This window comes from Mustela putorius, unplaced genomic scaffold, assembly GCF_011764305.1.
Source record: "Mustela putorius furo isolate JIRA1106 unplaced genomic scaffold, ASM1176430v1.1 tig00003845_pilon_pilon_pilon, whole genome shotgun sequence".
Taxonomy (NCBI): domain Eukaryota; kingdom Metazoa; phylum Chordata; class Mammalia; order Carnivora; family Mustelidae; genus Mustela; species Mustela putorius.
The window spans coordinates 71,748,592-71,773,279 of NW_025421998.1; the positions used below are offsets into that span (position 1 = coordinate 71,748,592).

The 24,688-nt window shown below is 34.8% G+C and overlaps 1 protein-coding gene across 6 annotated transcripts in view; it reads left to right on the forward strand.

Annotated features, from left to right (window-relative positions):
- Window positions 1-24,688, forward strand: part of FOXP2 (forkhead box P2) — a 546,452-nt gene that overhangs the window by 386,691 nt on the left and 135,073 nt on the right. For 5 of the 6 annotated variants that reach the window (XM_045062894.1, XM_045062893.1, XM_045062896.1 and 2 more), the window contains one exon: window positions 4,231-4,320. In XM_045062894.1, coding sequence (XP_044918829.1) covers window positions 4,231-4,320 — 90 coding nt within the window. Of the gene's footprint in view, window positions 1-4,230; window positions 4,321-7,904; window positions 7,963-24,688 lie in introns of those variants that run through there. The other variant, XM_045062899.1, reaches the window with a different exon arrangement.

Consider the following 24,688-nt stretch of genomic DNA (forward strand, 5'->3'; position numbering starts at 1 on the left):
TTTATGGGGAGAGATATGAGTGATGTCTGTTTTCTCCCAAAATATACATATATTTACTTTGAAAAAAAGTTATTTATAAACATTAGAATACTGAACATTTTTGTTTTCACTGGGTGTTTCTAAACTATTCTCAAACAATTACCGTCGTGGTGAAAGTTTTCAGTGTTCTTCAAGAAGAAAACAGTATTGATATGACAGATTACAAAGCTTTTTTACTATTAATTCTCATAATGACCTCCTCACTAGAGTTATTCTCTGTGTATGAGAACCATAGGTAGCATAAAGTTACTATGTTGTGGAAGGGTGATAAGAACTTTTGTTTTTCTTGCAGAATTTTAATTTATTTGAAATTAGACAGTAACTATTAGAAATGGTGTTTTGCATAAATATTTTTCAAGTTTTTATTTAAATTCGAGTTAGTTAACATAAAATGTAACACATTTTTTAAAGCAAGATGCACTGAGTTCCCAAAACTTGCACATTCCCATACACCTCTGCAGCCTAATAAAAAGTGTATCTTTAATCTATTAGAAAGATTTTTATTCATCTTTTCAAGATATTTTAATCTGATTCCAATTTTTAAAATGTCCTACCTTAATTTTTTTTTAACTTTACTAAAATTAGATCACTTCATTAAGTAAAGTGCACTCTTAATTCAAAACAAATGTGTTTTTGGAAACTAAATATGGTTTGGCTGCCTTAGAAACCTCTTTCTTGTTGTTCACCAGAATCACACTCAGTCAGTATTAAAGGAGATTTTGTAAACATCTCTTGCCTTTTGTTCCAAGTTTTTTTTTTTCCTGTTTTGTTTTGTTTTTGCAGAGTGTGACCATATAAACAGCTCATAGAACTTAATGCCTGGCCCTGGAATTTATCTTGTCTATTTACCAATTGAAGTGGGCAAGTGATTTTCAAATTAATATTTTATGTAATTTGACACCTAACACCTTCTATTGATGAAAGTACCTTTCTCATAATCTTTCATCTTTTGCATCGCTACAATAATAAATTACAAAGATGAACCAAACATCTCTGAGCAATTGTTTATTGAAATTCAGTCCTAAAATGGTATCCAGAATACTGGGGATAAAAAATGCCACGTGATGCCTGTAGTGAGAACACAAACTGCCAAAGATTCCTGCCTGAGAGTTTTAAATCATCCTGATCTCATGGAGTTGTTTTTTTGTCTTCCCACCTCTATGTTTACTACTGCAGTCTCCACTGCTACTTAAAGAATGCTGAGATAGGCAAGTGGTCCTTTTTCATAAGAATTTGTATTGAAGGTGATCCTGGACTATTTTTAAAGATTTCTCTAAATGTATATGGAAACCAGGGTACTTTAAAACTTTAACTGGCCATTGGTCATACTCCATTATAATTACTACTCCTTTAGAAACACTGTACATGCATGCTTTTGTCCAGTGAAATTTTTGTGAGCTGCAGATCTAATAGATCTAATTTTCCAGTGTTTATCTATAGCCACTGGGTGTTACATATTCCATTGGATTACTTGTTTAGGTTGAGCCAAATGAACATCATGCAGGGTGATAAAATGAATAGGTCCCTAGGCTTGGGGGACAAGAGCCTGAAATTTTGACCAAACTGTGCTACTGCTTTGGACTTTAATCAAATTATTATCATATTGCTTCTTCAGTTACTTGTCTATGGGATTTGAAGCCTAGGCTAAACAATTGGTAAGGCTTGTGTCTAGCTCTAGAATTTTCAGTTTGTTTGTGATAACTGATCAGATGATCAGAGTGTTAGAAGAGTTTAGTAGAGTTCCATCAGGTATTGGTAGAGTACATGGCGAAACCCAAGTCAAAGACGGCAGGAACACTTAGCCACAAAAACAATGTACGTTCAGTGGTAGTTGTTCCAGTCAAAAACACTTACAAATTCAAACATAGAAAGATTATATTGTAGCTTTTCCTTTAGGTTTTGATAGATGGATATTCTCTTTGCAGGTGAAAATAATTCATCATGGTGCCATGTGTCTCCTTTACTAGAGTTTTACTCATTGTCATCTAATGGTTTCTTTGATGGGACAGAAACAGTATGGCACTCTGGCCTGGAAGCAGGAGACCTTGAACAAAACACTTGATACTCTAGATCTCATTATTCTCATTTGCTAAACTGAGAGCATCAGAGGAGATGATTTCTAAGAGTGCTTTCAGTTCCAGCCATTCATGATTTCAAGATTCAGAACTGAATCTGAATCTGCTCATTAGAGTCCTTTAAGAATAATAAATGGTTACAGAATTAAATATAAACTAACTAAGGCTCCATGTACACAAAATAAACTAATGAACTCAAAGGGGAAAAAAACAATCTTGTGAAAAAAATTAGGCAAAATTTGAGTGAATTTTGGCATCGAAGGTGAAAATAGATGACTGATTTTTTTTTGAGAGTTTCACATAGACACAACACAGCCTGTCACCCTATAGTAATTTCCACTTGAAAAATGTCATTTGGAGTTATTTCATAGGTTGCAAGTAAAAAAGGAGAGCAGTATTATTTAGAATAGTAACTGAAATATTTTAAACTAAGTTTTGCGACACTAAAGTATTTGTGGAATTTTTTATTTGGTCTTCCTTTTTTTTTTTTTTTTCAAAGTGAACTTTCTAATAAAATTGCCTGTGTTCACTGGAATGTGTCATCCTTAGAAACTCTTGGGTTGTTAATTACTTGAAAAATTGAAAAAAAAAAAAAACACAAAAGATTGCTGTGAGTGAGTGTGTCTCCCAGTGTAAGAAGTGTGCTTTACAAACTATGCCAGATCCTGCTCCGGGAAGACAAATCAGTGTTGTTAGGGGACGGTGCTAGTGCCTTCAGTGTGTTTACTCTGGTTTCTATGTCTGCCTGCCTTCTCAGAAAACTTGCTTGGAGCCAGACTGTAGCAGCCCTCTCTCTGTCTTTTCATAATTGATCAGGGGATGACTGCCTTCCCTGAGGGTTAAGACGTGGCAACTTTTTCTGTTTGCGCAGCATCTCAATGCAGTAGTTCAAACATTGTTCACACCAGCTGGCAGTGTAATGCCATATGCACATCTTGTCAAAGCAACTGTTGTCATGGATACTAGAAACTCTCTTAAAAACCAGATCATTGATTCCAATCAAAATTGTACTTTTTATCAGCTTGGAATCTCAATTATTATAGTAGAATATTGATCTAAGATATTTCTCCCATCGTGAAGGATTTACCTCGTATTCTAAAACACTGAAAAACAGAAGAGGGCAATGATTTATTTTAGTCATATATGCTGAAAAATTTCATCTTTAGTGTTCATTGAACTCAGTTATTGAGAGAAAAAAACGAGTTTGCAAAGTAGAAGCTGTTAAAAAGTTTTTTTTCCCTTTAGTTTACACGACTGCTTTTAAAACATCTCAATATGTGTTTTTTATGGCATTCATTTTATATAAGTTTATATAATACACTCATCAAGCTGTCCCTCCTCCTGTAAAAGAAACGCTTACATTAATTTCTTATGTTAAGTTTTATTTTCCTGAATGGGGAAAAAGAAAACATAAAAATAAATGAAAACATCTTCTATTTTGATTGGTATTCTGTCACACATAGAAACAAACCTGATTGGTTGAGTGGTAATTTCTTTGTTCTCTGATTTTGCTAAGAATGCAAATGAAAACCACTCAATTTTATTTGGCATTAAAACTGCACTTTATTTTGTCAAAGGAGAGGTTTCCCCTTGAATTGTAAGTACAAAAAAAAAGTGTTTTTAATCTTTAGTGAAAATCCTTATTAATTCACTTTCAAGATAATCTGATGTTGATTTGTCAAATTTAATTACAGCTTCCGGTAACACTTGAAGTCTACTGCTTTTGCTTCAAAATTGTAATATGAAAATGCAAATTGAATGATAATTTAAAAGGGAGTGGGCATTTTAGTTGAACACTCAAAGACAAGTTCCTTGTGGAAATGAGGTTATTGATGCAGTTTATGATTTTTTCCTCTTTAAGCACTTTAAACAAATTAACTTTATTTCCTGCAGGATTACATGTATCACCATGACTTTAAGTAAAGTTGTATATGTGTGATATGTGGAATTTTTATTTCACATTAGAAGATCCTTGATAATTCTTTCTAGAAAGGAGGATGGGAAAGGGGTTCTCATACATTGAAGCATTTTACTATTAACTAAGCAATAATCAGTTATTGATAATCAATTTACCTGTCAACAAAGTATTTAGATATTGCTCCCTTTTTACTTCTAGGCTCTCCAAGCAGCAAGACAACTTCTCTTACAGCAGCAAACAAGTGGATTGAAATCTCCTAAGAGCAGTGATAAACAGAGACCACTGCAGGTTAGTAAAGCATTCTTGTCCTTGGGATCTTATTTTAAAAGATGCTCATAATGATAACAAATGTGCAGACCCAGTTGTCTATATTCAGAAAATTTTTACATTTGTATGTCAGTAATTTTAATTCAAAGAGAGAGCTCATTTTATCTTCTTGAAAGGAAAACAAAATTTCTATTCCCATAGATTTCAGAAGTCTACAAGGCCACTTATTATAAAAATTATATAAAAAAGCACGTTTGGTAAACGTAGGCTTGAGAAGTTTTGTATAAGACTCACTTGTGGGATTTTAACAGAATTTTATTCACAAACAAGTTAAAGTAAAATGTGAAATTTCTTTAAAAGCAAAGCCATAGTAAGATGGCATGGAAGGAGACAAAGCAATCTTAGACAACCCTCCGCAGTTGTATCCAAGTGACAAATGCAGAAAACCTCCAGAGTTGCCAAAAAAACTATTTGAGTTTGCCAAGGAGTTATTGCTGTTGCTACAGTTATAAAAACACATTCTGGAGTTTGTTGTCCTTATTCACTATGTTTGTCCTGTGAAACTGATAGTATGTATGTCCTTTAAAGTAACTTTTTGTTACGTAATATAACCATTGTTTTATATAATCTTACCCAGAGTACTTAGGACGTTGTTTGGGGGGAAGAAACATTTTTAGTGTGTAATTATTAAATGTTTGGAAGGTAGAATCTGAGGTTACAGAGAACATCTTTCAAAATGTTTATAAGCTCTGTTGAAAGATAAGCAATGTTTTTTCCTGCATCATGTGCTATGTACATTTCTAATAAGGCAAGCTTAGTTTGAAAAAAAGTAAGGTCTTTCTTGTTTCTTTATTTTACCAAAATAATCTTGGATTTTTTTTTTTTTAATGGCCTAGCTGTCTATTTTCATTTTCAGGTGTACTCCTAGAGGTTAGTAACTAAGTCTTATATAAGATGGCCTCCTAAAGCTTAGTATGTATGACAGAATTACAGGCTACTGATCTACACAATCCAGAAACTACTTATTATGTGAAAACTGGATTAAATTTTTGGTCCCAAGACAAATTTGAGATGAGACTATGTATTCTTGGGTACAAACCCATTTGTGGGAGGTGGGAGGGAAGAAGGAGGATTTGTGGAAAGGGGATGTGTTCCAGTAGTCTAAAGTTCAAACATCTGCCATGGTTGCAAAAGTTGTATTGAAACAGCCTGAGTTTCAGATTCTTTTTTTTTTTTTTTTTTTTTTAATAAATGTCACACTCTTTTGTTTAAACTAATCAGTAATTTTATGGTGACACACTTTCCTCACCATCATCTCTCCCCAAGTAATGCCAGTGATTGGAGTCTTTCCATTGGAATTGTCTAATTCCAGGACAGCCTCTCCATACATTTGCATGACAGAGAAAAATTTACATAGAAGTCACAGAAGATAGCACATGAAATGTTTCCCTCACTGTGGCTTCAGAGGGAGATTTTGCACTGTTGTTGGGATAGCAAAGGGGGCTTAGATGCTGGCTGCATAAGCCAAAGGTAGGAGTTTATTGTTTCGACTTTTGGAAAAAGTCTACATTCATATTGTCCTACTTCTGTTTTAACATGTCTCTGACAAAGTAGACAAAGTAGTTCTTCCTTCCTCCCCAAAGCTAAGTCCAGTAGAAGTTTCTTTATTGCTGGTTACCAGGGCATCTCTGGAAAGAATGGTTGGGCTTTAGTTTTTCTTTCTTTTTTTGTCTTTTTTGGGGGGGGGGGTTGTTATTGTATTGGAGGGCAAGATTTGATACTTTCTTTAACTAAAATATACATACTTTTCTTAGATAATACATAAAATACATATAATGTAGGAATATTAATGACTTTAAAATCAGAAATTGTTGCTCATGTACCAGATGTTATTCGTATTGTGAAAGGGTGATTGAAAGGAATTTAAATACCTTTTAACAATTTCAGGTGCTAAACATTACTACAAAGACTTTTCTTGTGTCACTTATATTTAGTATTTTATGATGCATATTAATATTAACATATCACCATTGTATAAATTCTAAAACTATAGCATGTTTTCATTATCTTGTATTTTAATCAGGTCTAATGCCAAAATGTCCTAGGTTTTTATGAATGAGAAGTTAGAAATAGTGAATGAGACTTAGCTGTTTACTAAAGTTTACACTGCTATTAATATAATGTGAGCCTAAAGTTTTAGTATTTCATAGTATTTGATATTTGTTAAGTTTAGCAACTATAAACATTACTGGGACTGTGTTTAAAACCTAATAGCATTTTATACTAGTTTACATATGCTGTTAAATGAGGATATTAGGAAATGCTTATCCTTGCATCCGCAAATGCTATTTAATGTGAGTTGCATGCACTATTACCACTTATGTTAAAAAAACGGGTTGAATATTTTTGTTAAAAATTTTAACCATTTAGTATGAAATTAACACTTTAAAACTTTTATGATTTTCTCACAGTCTGGTTCTTTTTCTGCTTCACTAAGAGTTTAACCAATCTTTGAAAATAGAGTTGGTGTAGATTATTTCTTAAAATTCATAAAGATAATTGAACATGTTTCAAAATCTGCAGTTGCAAAGGCTAGGTATTTGGTGCTGATAATAGATCATGGTGATTTGTGCTTTTTCAGGCATACCACGTTTTTGAAGGACCGAAGGAGAGTATGTGCTTTTTGTCTTAAAATATAGTTTTGATGGAGAACTATTTCATAAAGTTTGAAAAAATACAATTTTTTAAAAATCTGTTTTGATGGCTCAAGTCACAAGAACAATATTAAGTCTTGTTACACTCAACTGATTTCTTTTAAATGTTGAGAAGAGGTAGCCAGATTTGAAGTGTGACATGGTAAAGAGTCTATTTCTAGCGGACTAGTATTTATTTATTACTTTCTCATTTACATTTTTTCAGGGTTTTGTGCTACAGATGGCATAGGTATTAGCCTATCTGATACAAAAATGGAAAGAAAAAATCACATCTGACAAGCTTGAGTATCAATTGTATAGTAATTTCACTTTCATGTACAGGTATCTGAATATATGTATTTGAAACATGTTTACATTTTCTGTTCATTACATAAAACACCAGTTGAATAGGTTCAATCAGTAGGTACATTGATTAATGACATATTGATGAAGAATATATAAAGATTGTGATGCAAATGGGAGGTGATATCAACCTAAACATCACCAGATGTTTCTTCTTTACATGTTTACTTTGTACATACTATAACTTATCTTGAAATCAAGCTCTTATCTTGATTTCTGATACTTATTAATATCTATTCCTAACACTTCCTAAGCTTGGTATCCCCATAGTGGTCCGTAAAAAGAAAAGTTAGCCAAAGAGAATAAGTAATGCTTTCAATTTCATGAAACTAATTTCCAGATTAAATTGCTTCTACTCTATTTAATAACACACATGTACACAGAGACACAAGTTTGCATATGCATATGCACACATGCACACTTCCATAGTCTGTAAATTTTAAAATTTTTTTGTAAAATACATTATCAGTTTTCTAGCCTATGACAAATCTACTTAATTTAGTTTAGGTATGAAAATTGGTCGCATTATTGTTCTTGTTACATTTACAGCCATGAGACAGACTTGTGGTTCTTCAACAGCTGTGCAGAGCAGAGACGTAAATTTAAGGTAAATGACATTGCTTTGCTATCTTAGATGACTATTAGTATATAGTACTGTAATCACTTCCTTCATTGTAGGTTAAAAATCTAAGGTTCTCTTTTCTAATAGGTAATTAAACTTTTTAAAAATAAATGTGTTAAATAGTTGAAGATTGAAAGAATAAAAAGCAAAAGTAAATTAAACTTAGGGGTCTTATTCTGACTCTGCCACAAACTAGTTACATAAGTTTAAGGAAGCCACTCAACATTTTTTAAAATAAAGGCCTTAGGGGAACTGATCAGCAAAATATTAAAATCTGTGCTTAGAGATTTATTTTTTTTTTCAAGTAAGTTATAGGCATCTTAATTTTTCAGGAATAGCTGTTTCTTGCTGGGTTTTAACTTAAGAGTTAAGGAGTATGATTGTTTGTTTGTTTTCAGTTACAAAACACGTTTTAATTAACCTACCATAGCCAAAAATAATGTTTTGGAATCAAAGTATTAAATCCCCTATTCATGGAAACCACTGTGCAAGTACCATTTATCATTATCTGGGGAAACTTTGTTCTGTTTAATGCCTTGAACTAGTTTTATAAATTAATTTTAGGAGAAATATAAACTACACGAAGAATTATTTTACCTATGTATTTACTTTGATAATCTACATTAAAATATGTTGTGATATGATACAATTTAGCAAATTTCTATCTTTCTCTACTTCTTCAGTTCAAAATGCTAAAATTAACATCTGCTGACAAAACAAATTCTGCAGTAAATTGATCAGCACTTCTAAAATTTCATGTTCTAGGAAAAAAATCAAAGAATAAGATATAAAATATGAATAATGAAATATATATCCTAGGAGAAAATACTAATTGTAGGTCTAAAATTAGACATTGATAAATATGTTTAAGAAATTATAAAAGTTCATGCATACATTGGTAAAGAATACTATTGAATATTTCCTCTTCAATGTAATTTCTGATTTCTAGTATGTAAGAATTAGAAGCTAAAACATGTTTTGTTTCAAAAACTGAAAGTAACATAATAAAGAAATTGGCAGTATGGTTTAAGTAGGGCAATGTACTGTGATGCAGAAAATTTAATAGTAGTTTTTTACCTTTTTTGTTATTCATATTTCCTGTGTATCAAAAAGTTAAGCGGTATCTCTAATACATTGTTTTGATATCATAAATTATAAATTTTTAAAAGTTTAACTTAAAAACTATTCACAAGGACTGATTATGCTTTGTATAGTTCTGATTTTCCCATTACAGTAGAGAACATTTCGTAAAAGGCAGCATGAAATAGGTAGTTTTACAAGAATGTTATAGAACAAAACGTTTCCCAAAATATTGTGATGTTGCCACCTGTAGCCAGCTGCTCAAGGCTGACACCCTGTGGAAGAGGCTCTAGGATGTCCAGTCTATCACTGCTAAGTATCATTATGTGGAAAACTTCTGTATGATCTAATCGTGGCATATAGGAGAAAGAACATGTGTTTTGAGTCTGAAGCTCACCTTGCTTTTAATCAGTTAGTAGGACTTTGGGTAGAGTCCTTGAAGTCCATCTCTTGGAGGCTTTTACCTCATCTCTAGAAACGGAATAAGGATACCTATCTTGCAAGATTGTTATGAAGACTAAAAAGAATATTATATAAAGTAACTAGTGTAAATCCTTGCACTTATAATGAGTTAATAAGTAATTCCCACTATGATAAGCTCTAGAAAATTGATATTTAATCCAAAGTTACACATATTCTATAATATGGTCACTTTTGTTTGGTCATAATTTTCACTATTCACTACATATGCCTAATTTATAGGAAAGCAGCAGTGAATGTTTTAGGTACTACTCAAGTATCTCTCCCTTCTAGAGACCCCCAAAGCATCCATATTTCACACTTGCCACACATAAACTTACATTTTAATATTTATCTTTCCTACCAGACTCTGAGCTCCATGACAGCAGGTACTATGAATGTCCTGCTCATCTCTGGTGCCTAATGATGCCTGGTGAATAATAGAGCTCAATAAATACTTGTATAAATGCTATGAGCCCTAAATGCCAAGCTAACAAGTATGTCCTGTATGGTTTAGGTAGCCGGGACCTGAAAGTCTTTTGATACGCTAGTGATATGATCAGAGCAATGTTTTGTGAAGATCTACAGTGGAGATCTTTGTCTTTAATCATGTATTCGACAGTGGAGCATTTGGAGAATGTTTGGGGGGAGGGGAATTGAGAGGAAGCTGAAATAAGGATAAACTTTTAAATAATTGTTTCGATAGGCAGATGATGAATTGGGCCTTAGACATGTTGAGTTTGAGTTAATGGCAAGAAAAGTAAGTTGAAATAGCAAACATTTAGAAAATTACAACTTGCCAGAGAGGTTATAGCCAGAGACAAATATTTGTGAAATAATCCAGAAGTGATAGATAAATACATGAAAGTGAAGGTTTCTGGGAAAGATGATTTACCAAGAGGAGCTCAGTAATATCCACATTTTTTAGAGCAAGAAGTAAAAAGAAAAGGGGGGGAGGGGGAAAGGAAGAAACAAATTAGCATTTAATATATCAAGGAAGGTCAAGGAACAGAGCAGGTTTTAAAAGATGGAGCTTGTTAACCATAACAAGCAATGTTCATGGGGATGACCATTTTCATACATACAATGTTGAGTTGCAACATTGGTGATTTTTAATCTCCTTCTTTCTTTGTCATTCACCAGTAACTCTTAGGATCTGCAGTACTAAGGTGATCAATAATGAAGGGGGAGGGATGTACTATAATGTTAATGTTAAGTAGAAAATTGAGAATTCGTAAATGTACTTTTATTTCTCAGATTTCTGTGTGTCTTTAATTGCATAAGTAAATGTGTATTGCATATCTAATACTGAGTTCCCATAAATTAAATCTGGAAGAAAACTGCTTTCCAGGAGGTTAAATTTTCTCTTTTCTTACCTACCCAAGCACTTGTTTCATTGTGTAATCCACTAGGATTCTAAGAACATATTCCCTTGACTTCTCCATCTTAACTAAAGTGAGAGGAAGGAAGAAGTAGAACATTAATATTGTTAAGGGAGCTCTCCATAGGATTTAAGACTTAGGCTGTGAATTTTATCTTAAGATGTTTGGAGGTCGTGTACAAACTAAATTGAATGACAAAGTGAACAGTGTGAATACATGATTAAAGACAAAAAGTGAAATTATTTTGAAATTCACTTACATTTAAGATTCCTTGTGTTTCCTCAATGGATTCTATTCATGTTTCTATCATCCTGCATTCTACATTTCCAATTGGTTTTCTTAAAATTTCTCTGCTACCTTCACCTTTTCTACTATACTCTTTCTTCCTTTCTCATCCTGTTCTTTTCTCTCATCATGTAATCTTGTCCAGTTTGCTTAATCTCTATCCCTTCAGTCACAGATTGAGAAAAGAGGAATTTTAAATGCCTGTAATTACTTAATTCTATCTTGATCCTAAAAGATATTCCAGCATATCATCTTAACCAACAAAATAGGAAAACTGTGCTGCTTCTTACAATCCAGTATCTGATATTTAGTTCCTATCTTGCCCCAAGAAAAGTTTCCATCTTGCTTTTTTAAGTTGTAGTTTTAGTATGAAAGGAGCTCTGCTCTTGAATATCTGGGCTCCTTAGAACCCTGGGGTATTTTGTTGAGTGCTAGCATTCTCCTGTTACTGATAACACTTACAGGTGGCTCTTTAAAATTCACCATCTGGGGGCGCCTGGGTGGCTCAGTGGGTTAAAGCCTCTGCCTTCGGCTCAGGTCATGATCTCAGGGTCCTTGGATCGAGCCCCACATCAGGCTCTCTCCTCGGCGTGGAGCCTGCTTACCCCTCTCTCTCTGCCTGCCTCTCTGCCTATTTGTGATCTCTCTGTTAAATAAATAAATAAAATATTAAAAAAAAAAATCACCATCTGAATGGTTGCCATCATTCCTTAAATCCTTTTGTCAGATTTTCCAGAAAACTCATTGGAAGATGAATATTCAAACTAGAATTGCTTGGGATAGTTATATTAAATGGCCATTTTTTCATGGAGATCTCAAGTTGTGCTCATTATGATTATTTAAATAATGCTGAATTTGGAAGTACAGCATTTTGAAATGATCAAACAGAAGTATAATGAATTGTTCTTTCAAAAATATTTAAGTCACCCTACCTTAATAAGAAAATCATATAAGCTCATTATAAGAATCTAACGCATTTTAAGTTAAATTATGGTTGGGCACTAAGTTACTTTTCCCAAAGGCACTTAATAAATATTAATAAATTGCTATAGTGTAGTAGATTTTTAAGATAAAAATTATATCTCTGATTAGATAAGGAAGAAACCACTCATGAGAACTAATTATAGTAGACCCTTGACATTCTCGAGGTATGCATCCTGAGATCTTCATGAACCCTAAAATTCAAGAAATTCCCAGTTAGAAAACATGGAGAGATCTCTGTAGGCTTCCTTCCAAATCCTGTTCTTATTCTGAATCAGGCTACCATTGTCATCTGCTGAGTATAGCATAAGTTAACATCTTCCAGCTTTCAATAAAGTTTACCTCTTGACTAATATCATTTCTTAAAGAAGAAACTTCTTTTTTTTTTTTTTTTTTAACATCACAGGCTGTCCTCCATCAATGATAACAGGTAGAGAACAGCAAAACTACATTCATGATAGAAGAATCCATGGGAGTGAAGGGGTTAGTTTGTGTTGGTGAGAAGTCAGCAGTCTTACTGACTGCATCCGCCTTCTCCCAGCATGCTTGGTTCACTTTCATGGCCTGACAAATTATAGAAGTATAACGCCTGAAACCTTGCAACTTGGTTGTCTCAAAATAATCAGGCCAATCCTCAGCCTCTGTGAACTTTGAGAATCCACTGTGCTCAATCTTGCACTCTAGCCTATTTGGGAAAGAATCCAAAGCAAACAAACAAGTTTCCCCACCTTACTTGCTGCTATTTTATGTGAAGAATTGAAAGAAGCACTGGATATTACTGTTAACATTTCCTCCTCCTTAATTTTAAATCTCAGGGACATTAATAAATGACCTGGAGTACTCTTTTCAGAGCAAAAGTTGCCTGGAATGTTTTTAAGCATGCACAAGAGGGCAGTGTCTTAGGAATGAAAAGACCCTATTAGAAGTTCAGTAGAGGCATATCTTGAAAGAAGTTGCTGTGGCTGATATCAAAGAGATTACTGCCTATGTTCTCCTCTAGGATTCTGATGGATTCCTGTCTCACCTTGAGGTCTTTTATCCATTTGGAGTTTATCTTTGTGTACGGTGTAAGAGAATGGTCGAGTTTCATTCTTCTACATATAGCTGCCCAGTTTTCCCAGCACCATTTATTGAAGAGACTGTCTTTTTTCCACTGTATATTTTTTCCTGTTTTGTCGAAGATTATTTGCCCATAGAGTTAAGGTCCATATCTGGGCTCTCTACTCTGTTCCACTGGTATATGTGTCTGTTTTTTATGCCAGTACCATGCTGTCTTGGTGATCACAGCTTTGTAGCAAAGCTTGAAATCAGGTAGCATGATGCCCCCAGTTTTATTTTTGTTTTTCAACATTTCCTTAGCGATTCGGGGTCTCTTCTGATTCCATACAAATTTTTGGATTATTTGCTCTAGCTCTTTGAAGAGTACCGGTGGAATTTTGATCAGAATGGCATTAAAAGTATAGATGGCTCTAGGCAGTATAGACATTTTAACAATGTTTATTCTTCCAATCCAAGAGCATGGAATGGTCTTCCATCTTTTTGTGTCTTCTTCAATTTCTTTCATGAGTGTTCTGTAGTTCCTCGAGTACAGATCCTTTACCTCTTTGGTTAGGTTTATTCCCAGGTATCTTATGGTTCTTGGTGCTATAGTAAATGGAATCGATTCTCTAAATTTCCCTTTCTGTAAATACTGTAAATTTCCCTTCCTTAGTGGATAAGGAAGATGTGGTCCATATTCCTTATTTATTCCCAGGTATCTTATGGTTCTTGGTGCTATAGTAAATGGAATCTATTCTCTAAATTTCCCTTTCTGTAAATTCTGTAAATTTCCCTTCCTTAGTGGATAAGGAAGATGTGGTCCATATACACTATGGAGTATGATGCCTCCATCAGAAAGGACGAATACCCAACTTTTGTAGCAACATGGACAGGACTGGAAGAGATTATGCTGAATGAAATAAGTCAAGCAGAGAGAGTCAATTATCATATGGTTTCACTTATTTGTGGAGCATAACAAATAGCATGAAGGACATGGGGAGTTAGAGAGGAGAAGGGAGTTGGGGGAAATGGGAAGGGGAGGTGAACCATGAAAGACTATGGACTCTGAAAAACAATCTGAGGGATTTGAAGGGGCGGAGGGGTGGGAGGTTGGGGTACTAGGTGGTGGGTATGATAGAGGGCACGGATTGCATGGAGCACTGGGTGTGGTGCAAAAATAATGAATACTGTTACGTTGAAAATAAATTTTAAAAATAGCTATGAAAAAAATGTAAATCACAAATTAATTAATTAATTTTAAAAAAAGAAGTTCAGTAGAGGAGTAGAAGCTTTTTTTTAAAGACCATGGTTTGTTGGCTGTTTAGCCCAAGCATTCTGAGCTTGACAGTTTAGTCCTAAAATGAGAAAGTCCCTGTTTACATTCAGATAACAGTTCAGTCTCATCTGGCTTACCTAAAGACATTTTGTGGCTATTTTTTTTTTAAAGCCTTTGTTGTTTGATTGTGCCGATTTTTAAAAAAAAGACTTTATTTGTTTATTTGTCAGAGAGAGAGAAATAGAGAGGGAGCACAAGCAGTGCAAGTGGCAGGCAGAGGAAGAAGCAGGCTTCAAGCGAGCCCAGTGTGGGACTCCATCCCAGGACTCTGGGATCATGACCTAAGCTGGAGGTAGACGCCTAATAGACTTAGCCATCCAGGTGTCATGATCACTCCAATTTTTATAGTTTTATCAGTATAGATGTAGAACAGGTGGTACCTAGTAGGTAAGCATTATCATAACACAACATAGGCAGAAGATTCCTTTGCACAGTGAATCAATTCTTACACTTCTGATGCTAACACTTGCACTGCTGTAAAAACTGCCACCTTGATATCTTCTACTGTGAGTGCTACTGCAAGTTCTCAAGTGATAAACCAAGGAATGCACTGAGCATTCTGATGTGCTGACAGGAGGAAAATCTGTTGTCTCGCAGAAAAACTCTAGTAAATTCTTCAATAGAATATCTTTGTAAAAACAAACAAACAAAAAAAAAAACCCCACAAGGAATAAAGTCATTCTCTTCATATTCTGCCTTTCTTCCCATAGAACCAAGCATGTGACAGACATTTAAAACACACTAACTGGTGATTCCAATGTGATTAAAGATTTAGTTTCTCAAAAACTAGGGCATCATTGCCAGGTTTTCTCTTTATTACAGGAAAATGTATTTGCCTTAATCAGTAACAATCCCTAGTCTCCTACACAGTCTTAGACTTCATTTAGTCCCATGATTTCCAAATGCAAGCAATTCCTTGAAAACCTTTTAAAAAATGGAGAATTTAGGGTCCATCCCAGACCATTGGGCAAAACTTTGGAGGGGATGGGATTTTGGAAAATCAAAATATTTTAGACTCTCTAGAAGATTCTAATGCAACTGGTCTATGGAGTAGTATATGCAGGAACCCTGAACTACTCTTCTGCAACAGTGGGTCCCTGTAATAAAAAAGTACTGAACCTGAATTCTCCTGTTAATGTACTGTGTTATTTTCCCCCTCTGAGACTCTGTTTTCCAACCTACATGATGAAAAAGCTGAATTAATGATACTTCATGTTCCTGCCAGATTTAGCACTCTTTGAATCTTTGTCCTCTGTTTTGTCTTTCTTTGTTTGTTTGCTTGTTTATATATACATATATCCTTAAATCTGAGCTCATTAAAAAGGCCCCAGAGTGGGCTTTTTGAGATGTTTCTCTCTGTTTATTTTTTCCAGGATCATTTCCAACAGTATTGTCAGGATTTTTATTTTTACTTTCAGTTAGTTCTCATCAGTACTGTTAGTCAGTAAAATCTTCACCAATTCTGTCTCTTCTTATCTTTGGTTTAAAAAAAATAATATGTGGGGGTACCTGGGGTAGCTTAGTCAGTTAAGCTTCTGACTCTTGATTTCAGCTCAGGTCATAATCTCAGGGTGGTGATAACAAGCCCCTCTCAGTGTAGAGTCTGCTTGAGATTCTCTCCCTCCCTCTGCCCCTCCCCCACTCACTTGCACACACTCTTTCTCAAAATAAATAAATACATAAATAAATATAAAAATAAAAATAAAAAAATAATATCTGCTTTCTAAAGTCCTCAGTACAGATCCACCATGCCCAGTTGGCTTCCCTTTCCATGTCAGAAACTTTAAGGAAAGGCTCATTGGCTTCAAAGACAGCTGTCTACTGCAATGGCCCTTTCATACTGATCTCATTGTCCACCACACACTTTTTACATGTTAAATGAGTAGCAGTTTCTCTAACATTGCTTTATGAGTGTACAAAGCTGACCCTGCCTTTCTCTTTCTCAATATATACTTTCTACCTTCATCTAGAATACTTCTGGGTAGCTTTTAATTCCCATTGTCATCTACTCCATAGAGTCTCTTTTGATATCTTCTCCTGCCACACACAAACAAATAGAATTTATTCCTTTTTATACATTACTTCTATGTCGTAAACCTACCCCTATTTTTGTATGTATCACACCGAATCATAATTACTATACACTCCTTGAAGGCTGGGACAGTCTTACTCAACTTCATGCTTCCAGTATCTGGCACATAGTATATTTTGTGTAAATATGGTGTCCATTGACCAGCGCTAGTCTGTTATCAAGCTCCCCCTTTCTCAAAGGCTCTGGGTATGTTTAATTGGTTGCACAATGGAGCATCTCAACTCAGATCAAGTTGTTTTCAATGGAAATTATTTATCTCTCCCTACCCTTATCCAAAGTTTTCATCAACTTTTCTTAATTGTGTTCTTCCATCTCCAGGCATAAGCCCTTCTCATCTAATTGGGCCATATTCTTCTGCCCTAATGCAAAAGTTGCCCTTTTCTTCAGGCTCTCAGCATGGCACAAAAGGCTATCTATCATCATATACCTGATACATTATACCCAGCACTTAATCCCTACTGCTTACTGAACATGCTATGTATGTATTTATTTATTCATTCATTCAGAAATGTTTATAAGTTGTTTCTTCTATACCAGGTACCTTCCAGGGCACTATGAATTGAAAGAACTCTGATACCTACTTCCTTTTGTTCCTGTCTCTCCCTCTGTTTAGAACTTCATTCCTACCCACCCCCTTTCTCTAGTTACCAAACTCCTACACAAACTTTAAAACCCTATTCCCTCAAGTCTTCTCTGACTTGTCAGAGAGAAATAATCCCTCACCCATATGTATTTCCAGAACCCATATCACACTTTTATTTTATTATCCCACATATATTAGTTATAAAGTTTCAGTTATATGATTCAGGTGACATTATCAACCCCCTCTCAGGTTGCTAATAGATCTTATCTTTGCTATAGTTAGGCAATCTGTTTATGAATAATACTTCAACTGATTCCTTTTCCTTTGTAGATAATATGTAATATATTTATTTAACAATAAAACTAATACTTTTTCCCTTTATCTTTTCTTAAATATTTTCTTTCCTGATTTTATCTTCTGTTTCATTAGTTTTATATATGTGTAATATTTTGCTTACAATAAGCTCTTTCTTCCCTAATCAGTCTGTTTCTTTTGAATAAGATATACTGCCTCATTATTCTGTAGTAGTCATGCTTCTAACCCCACTAAATATCAATGATACTTTTACTGGGGAACTGGAAATAAGAAGTCTGCTTACCAAAACTATGTTGGAAATGCACAGGATTACAAATGAAATGTCATCAAGGAACTATACTCTCTATTTATTTATTGTTATATAACCTTTATGAGTTGATTATATCTGTTGCTTTAGTCATATGAGTTTTGAACATTTCCACTAAAATACTATGCAATTTTCTGTGAAGTTTATCAGCTGCTCTATTTAGAAATACAGATTTTTTTTTCCATAAAACATGAACTCCTTAGACACACAGTCCAGATTGGGCTGGTAGAGCTGCTCAAGGATGATACAAAAGACCTGCATTTCTTTTAGCCTCCTGCTCTTCTCTTTTGTGTGCCTTTGTCTTCATGGTCACAAGATGGCTGCCCCTTCTCCAGACATAATGTCCATGTTCCAGGCAGAAAGAAGGGGAGGGAAAAATACAAATTAGTGTGTGCAGCTAAATCACCCCCCTTTTAGTAACAGGTGTTCCAAGAAGCCTTACACAGGAGCTTCTCTTTCCTTCTGGTTGGCCTGAACAGTATCACATGAACATTAATTGCTTCAACTGAATCTGGGAAACCGATTACATTTAACTCGGTACTTCTACACTAAACAAAGTTTGGATCCTTTTTGTAGAGAAAAAAGGAAGGATAAATATTATAGTAAGTACCTAATAGTGTCTGCCACCAACAGTTTACCATGGCCTAAGATATGTGAAAAGAGATTTTATGACTTGATGTACTTTAGTGACAAGAAATTTTGTTGTTGTTTTCTTTTTCTTCCAGGAAAATATAGAAAGATACAAATTTATGTAACCTGACTAAAGATTAGTGAGTTGTAGGGCTTTATTGTAAGTTTTAGTATTTTTAGTTACTTTTGAAGTATTCTTAAAGATTCGGTATGTTTTCAGTACTCGGTAAAGTACAATGCTACATCAGCTAAACAGAGGTCATTCTTCCCCTCCAGGAAGTTGCCACCGATGCTTGACCCTACCGGTTAGGCACCCTGGTGCAACATACATGGGCAATAGAACAAATACTGGGAAGTTTAAGTAAAGCATATGCATATTTTGCAAGTAGAGAAGCCAGTATTTTTTGAAAGGTGATTAAAAAAAAAAAAAAAAAGAAAAAAACAGTTGTTGAGGATTTAAATAAGTTAGGGTCAAGAGAAAGTTTTTCATTTGGCTCTTACATATTAGGTTTTGGTATTGCTGGAAAGCTCAAAAAAGTCCTAACTTCCTTCCAGCTACAGTGAAAATAAAAGATATACTCCATACTTTTCCTGTGTGTCCTGCAATTATGTGTATTACAAGCGACCACACTAGGAAAGAAAGGTACTTGGTGGAGCACCTAGAGGAAGTTCCAAGGAAACCTTGTTCTCCTTCACCTCCAGATCCACTGACTTGTATGAGTTCCTGCTATGTTCTGTCCTTTGGATACTTTACCCCTGATGGATCATTTGATTTCCAGCTAAGCCCAGAACTGGTTAGCGCTGCTCCTGTTTTACCTACGAGGAGTCAGAGAGCCAGAAAGGTTCAGTAAATTTCCCAAGGACTTAGGGTTGAATATAAGTTCTGACTGATTAAAGGTCACCTTTTCCAGCCATGCTTTGAATTGGAAGTGAGTGGGGTACCTAGATGGGCAGCTCTGTCGATTAACCATCAGGATTAACCTACTGATTTTGGCTCCAGGCATGATCTCAGGATTGTGAGATCAGCCTCCCAATGGGCTCCGTGCTGGGCACTGAGTCTGCTTAAGATTCTCTCTCTCCCTCTGCCCCTCTCCCACTCTCTCTCATACCAAATAAATGGAAATGAATGAATCATTTCTTCAGAAATCCTCAGTTTGGGAACAGTTGGGAAGATAGGAAGGACAGAAGTTTCTCATTCTGTCTTCAGCTGCCCATCTAGTTGAAGGCTGACCGTTCTGGTGAGGTAAAGAAAGGAAAGTCCTTAATGCTGTATGTATGTGACTCTGCCCAACCAGATGGGGATTATTCTGCTAAGTGTTTGTCATCCCTTCATCCAGGGCACCGTGAGAATAAGAATTAATCATTGGTTTGAATCTGAGATTCTGTAAATGCATAATGATTGTTAATAATCTTCTCTAATAAGGTCCTGCATGCTTTTTGGTCATTATCCAGGAAAAAATTAAAATGAGTTTAGTCCATCTTCTTCATAAAATACATGGTTTATGGAATTAGTGCAACTGGATTTTATCTTTCAAACAAAGCAAATAGTATAAGGAACTGTCCTTTAAAGAAATACATCATAAATGTGGAGAGCAAAGACAGTAACCCAAATAACCATATTATTTTTTATTCTCTGTAGTAAAATTATGACCTTTTTTTAAAGATTTGTCTACCTCCTTTTTATCTTGCTCTTCCTGTATGTGGTTTCATTTCATTTCTAGTACTCACTTGCAATAGTCATTTTGCATATCATTAGGCCAGAAGTTCAAACCCTAATAGCTTCCTAGTGATAGGCGAGATGCAAGGTAAGAGGGAAATGTTAGAAATAGACCATACTTGAGAGCTCGTTTTCCTCTGAAGAACATGTTCATTTCTCTCTTTTTCTCCCTTTCTCACTCTTTCACCCCTCTTTCTTTATTTCATTTTCCCTTTTTCTTTTTCTTTCTCTTTCCCTTTCTCCCCTGCTCTGGCCTTCAGGCCCCATTTTACAACCCCTTTGATAAATTAGTTAGAGTACTGAAATCCATCTAATGAAATACAAAGATACATATACATAGAGTAAAAAAAAAAAAAAAAAAAAAAAAAAAAAAGACTCAGACTCAGGTACTTCCTGATTAGTGATTCCTAAGTCTTTGAGGACACAAGAACTTGTCGAAGCAGTGTGCATTAAAAACATGGGTTTCTGATGCAGTGCCGATAAATGGATTACTCACTGCTAAAATGTTCTTGCCATCACTGAAGGCCCCAAATAGCATTGATTCCCAACGTCCCACCAATACAAATGGCTTTGAAAGAAACGTATGTTCTCAACATAAGTGATAGAAATATTTCATAAATCAAATTAGAAATAATTACTTAAGCACCTAAGGTAGTTGTTTTATTTGGCATTCCCATTCCGTAATTTCCAGCACGGCTAAACTAAAACAGAGGTTGGCTACTGTATTTTCTCCTCACACACCACCTTTTTGTTCCCTATTCTATTCAAGTAGATACTTACTTAATTTAAGAAAAAGAGAGTTCTGGAGTAATGTAGAAATAAATTGAAGAGCTTCCTCTATAGAATTTCACAGGAAACAAATGATTCTCTATGCTCCAATGGAAAACCATAGGCTAAAAACAGAACAGCAGTGCGATTTCAAAAGTGTTTTACAGTATCTCCATGTTTTAGAATTTACATCCTCAGTTAGGCAATCCATCAGAGAAATGTGACTGAATGCCCTTAGTGTGTTAGACACTTTGCTAGGCAGACACCAGGTACCATAGGGGATTCAAAAGTGTTCTTACCCTCGGGGAGATGGCAATCTGACTAGATAAAATTCAGGATAATAACCATTTTTCTAAGCCATTTTAAACAAAACTCAGTGTTATAAGGTATAAAACAAAACAAAAAAAAACCCTGCTTGACAGTTATGCCTTTTTAGAGCTGTCTATGGAATAAATTGGATTTTTCTTTTCTCTAAGTGTTTAGTGAGTCAGTCATCCCTCATAGACTAAGCAGAATAAGGTTTTCTTTAATATTGTGCCTCCTTAGGCTTTGTTTGTGGTTCTTTAAAATTTGTTTATGATGGAGTTCCAGATCTAAGAGGGATGCTGAAGTTTGGGAACAAGTCTAAAGGTAACAAGTAATATGATAGAGATGATTAAAGGGAAAATGGAGGAGCCGATCACAAAGGGAGTTCACTCAGATTGAAAAGCGGAGGGAAAAGAGCAAAAAAATTGTTAATAATTTCTTAACATTAAAAAGAAACCATCATGCCATGGGTAGTAGACATTTATTTTTCTGTATTGCTGGACTAAGGCAAGAGTCTGCTTTAATGTGAAAAATCTGCTTTAATGTGAAAAATCAGAGTACCCATGTGCTGAGTCTTCATGACAGTAAAGGTTTTTAAGAGCTATTAACATGTTGTATGAAAAACATAACTACTGTTCTAGGTTCTGTTTTCAACTTGCAACAAGGAAGACTAATTTTAAGTGAATATTAAAGCAAGGTGTGCTTGCAAAAATAATTCAGGCAATTCAGAAAAGTATGAAGAATTGAACTTCACCTGAATCCCAGCCTCCCAGTGATCCTGCTAACACATGTATACATGTATTTACCTGCATCATTATGCCAGGCTAAAATGAAGGCAGTTTTATCTTTTGTAGATCTTTTCCAATGTAAGATTTATTTGCATATTCATCCATTGGAGTATAGCTTAGTTTAGGATTTAGGATCTAGAAAGCATGAAGATGTTGTAGTTGATCCATTAGCGTTCAGTTTAGGCTTTGAAATAAAGGTAAGAGGCCAGATTCTGTGGTGTCCAGAGGGGCCTTGGGTTTGAGGATTGACTCTACCCCTCATTTTGTGACCTTGGAGAAGGCAGTTCAGTTGTGGGACCTCATTTTCCTTTTCTGTCAACTGAGAAGATATGACTCGGTCTCTAGCTCTGAAGTTTATTATCCTAATGCTTTATTTTTAGCAAAGGAATATATCTTCCCTGTAGCTTATATTTACAAAAAATGAGTCTTCTTTATATGTTACATGTCAAAAGCTTTTAACTTTGATAATGAGCTAGTTTTTGTCTTGCTAGCAAAAACAAAAAGAAACAAGATTATTTTAAAATTTAGAAATTTATGACTCATTTATTGAGGTTAAAATATTCTGATACTCAGAGAAAAAGTGAAATTTGTTGTTAGAATATTGTACAATGTGCATATTCATTACATACAAATAGAGTTTTCATTCCATTATGTTCCACAGGCCCCATGACATGCCAGCTTATCTGTTTAAGGTACTTTTCTGTGTGCTCAATTATATATGTAAGGTTTTTAATGAAGAAAAATAAAATACGGAATATTTAGAAATATAATTATATAGAGGTCACAACTGTGAAAATTGCTTTTCTCGCAATCACTATAACTTGGTTTTATTGCCTAAATTATATAGTAATAAAATTTTTTTTGCTACTCCTGGAGTAACCAGTCTTGGTTCTCAGTAAGAATTTGCACTATATTTATCTAAATAGAAAATAGTTCTTTTCCTTTATTATAGTAACTTTTGAAACAGTGGTTTCTAGTACCTTTGAAGCCATGAGTTGAAATAGTTCAGATGCTCTGACATGAAAGATAAAAGAAACTTGCAAATATTCCATTAGTAAAAATGCTTTCTCCTATTTATCTAACCTAAGGGCTATTATTCATTTGAAAAACAGCTGTGAGTTGCCGGAAAGAATATTCTGGGGTCAGAACACCTGGACCATAACGCTGGTACAGGCTATGAGAACTTGGGTGAATCACTTAACTCTTCTGAATCTCGGTTTCTCTTATGATAAGAACTGCTAACGAATGAGCATAAAACATGTCATAGAAATACAAGCTACAGTGAATGTTTTAAGTATTTTTGTCTTCCAATATAATGAGAGCACTCATAAAAATCAGATTCTGAATGAAATACTCAACTAAGAATCCAGCCATTCAGTGTTTACCTCTATGGAAGTCAACAGCGTGCAAACAAACAGATCATGTTTGTTGCTTTAGCTCATTACTGTGCATGCTCTCATTCAATTTTCAGGAAATAAATAGCATCTTTAGAAAGCTCTAATTTCATTTCCCATTCATAATAGAAGATTAAAGAGAGACAGTTTTGTTGACAGATTACATAGTGTCTTATATTCCACCAGCTAGAGTCTAACTGAAGGATTTAAATACTTGAAGCACAAGAATATGTAAAAATAATCAGATTGACTTCCTTTTTGATGGCACTGAGTGTGTGTTTGAATACACATAAACACAAAGTGGATCCTTTACAAGATGAAAGTAAGGCTCTGCTTCTTAAATTCTGATGTAGGTTTCTTAAAACATAAATGGGGGCGCCTGGGTGGCTCAGTGGTTAAGCCGCTGCCTTCGGCTCAGGTCATGATCTCAGGGTCCTGGGATCGAGTCCCGCATCGGGCTCTCTGCTCAGCAGGGAGCCTGCTTCCTCCTCTCTCTCTCTCTCTCTGCCTGCCTCTCTGCCTACTTGTGATTTCTCTCTGTCAAATAAATAAATAAAATCTTTAAAAATAAAAAAAAATAAAAAAAAAAACAAAAAAAAAAACATAAATGGAACCTGATTTAGAAAAGAGATTCCAGGGGCACCTGGGTGGCTTAGTGGGTTAAAGCCTCTGTCTTCAGCTGGAGTCATGATCCCCGGGTCCTGGGATCGAACCCCATGTCGTAGGGCTCTCTGCTCGGCAGGGAGCCTGCTTCCCCCTCTCTCTCTGCCTGGCAGGGAGCCTGCTTCCCCCTCTCTCTCTGCCTGGCTTTCTTCCGACTTGTAATCTCTGTCTGTCAAATAAACAAATAAAATCTTTAAAAAAGAAAAAAGAAAAAAAAGAGATTCCTAAAGATCCCATGATTATCCATGTTGCAAATATATTTCCAGATGATTTATTGCTTGATTCTGCATTAATGCATTTGTCATTGATTCTCTGGTTATATTTCTTACTGAAGTTTTCTAGATATATTTTTATTGTTCCTTTGAATCCTTTCTGGTGTAAATTAAATACATGTTACATGTTGAAAAAACCTCCCCCAAAAAAGAAATCATTACTATCAAATCATTACTATGTCAAAACAGAAGAGGCCAAAATGTAAGGGACAGTATTATTGGCTTTATCCTAATTCCACTAATTAATATTAACCAAGTAAATAGTATGGCTTCTAGAGAACTTTTGCCAATTTTTTTAAAAAGTCAGAAAACATT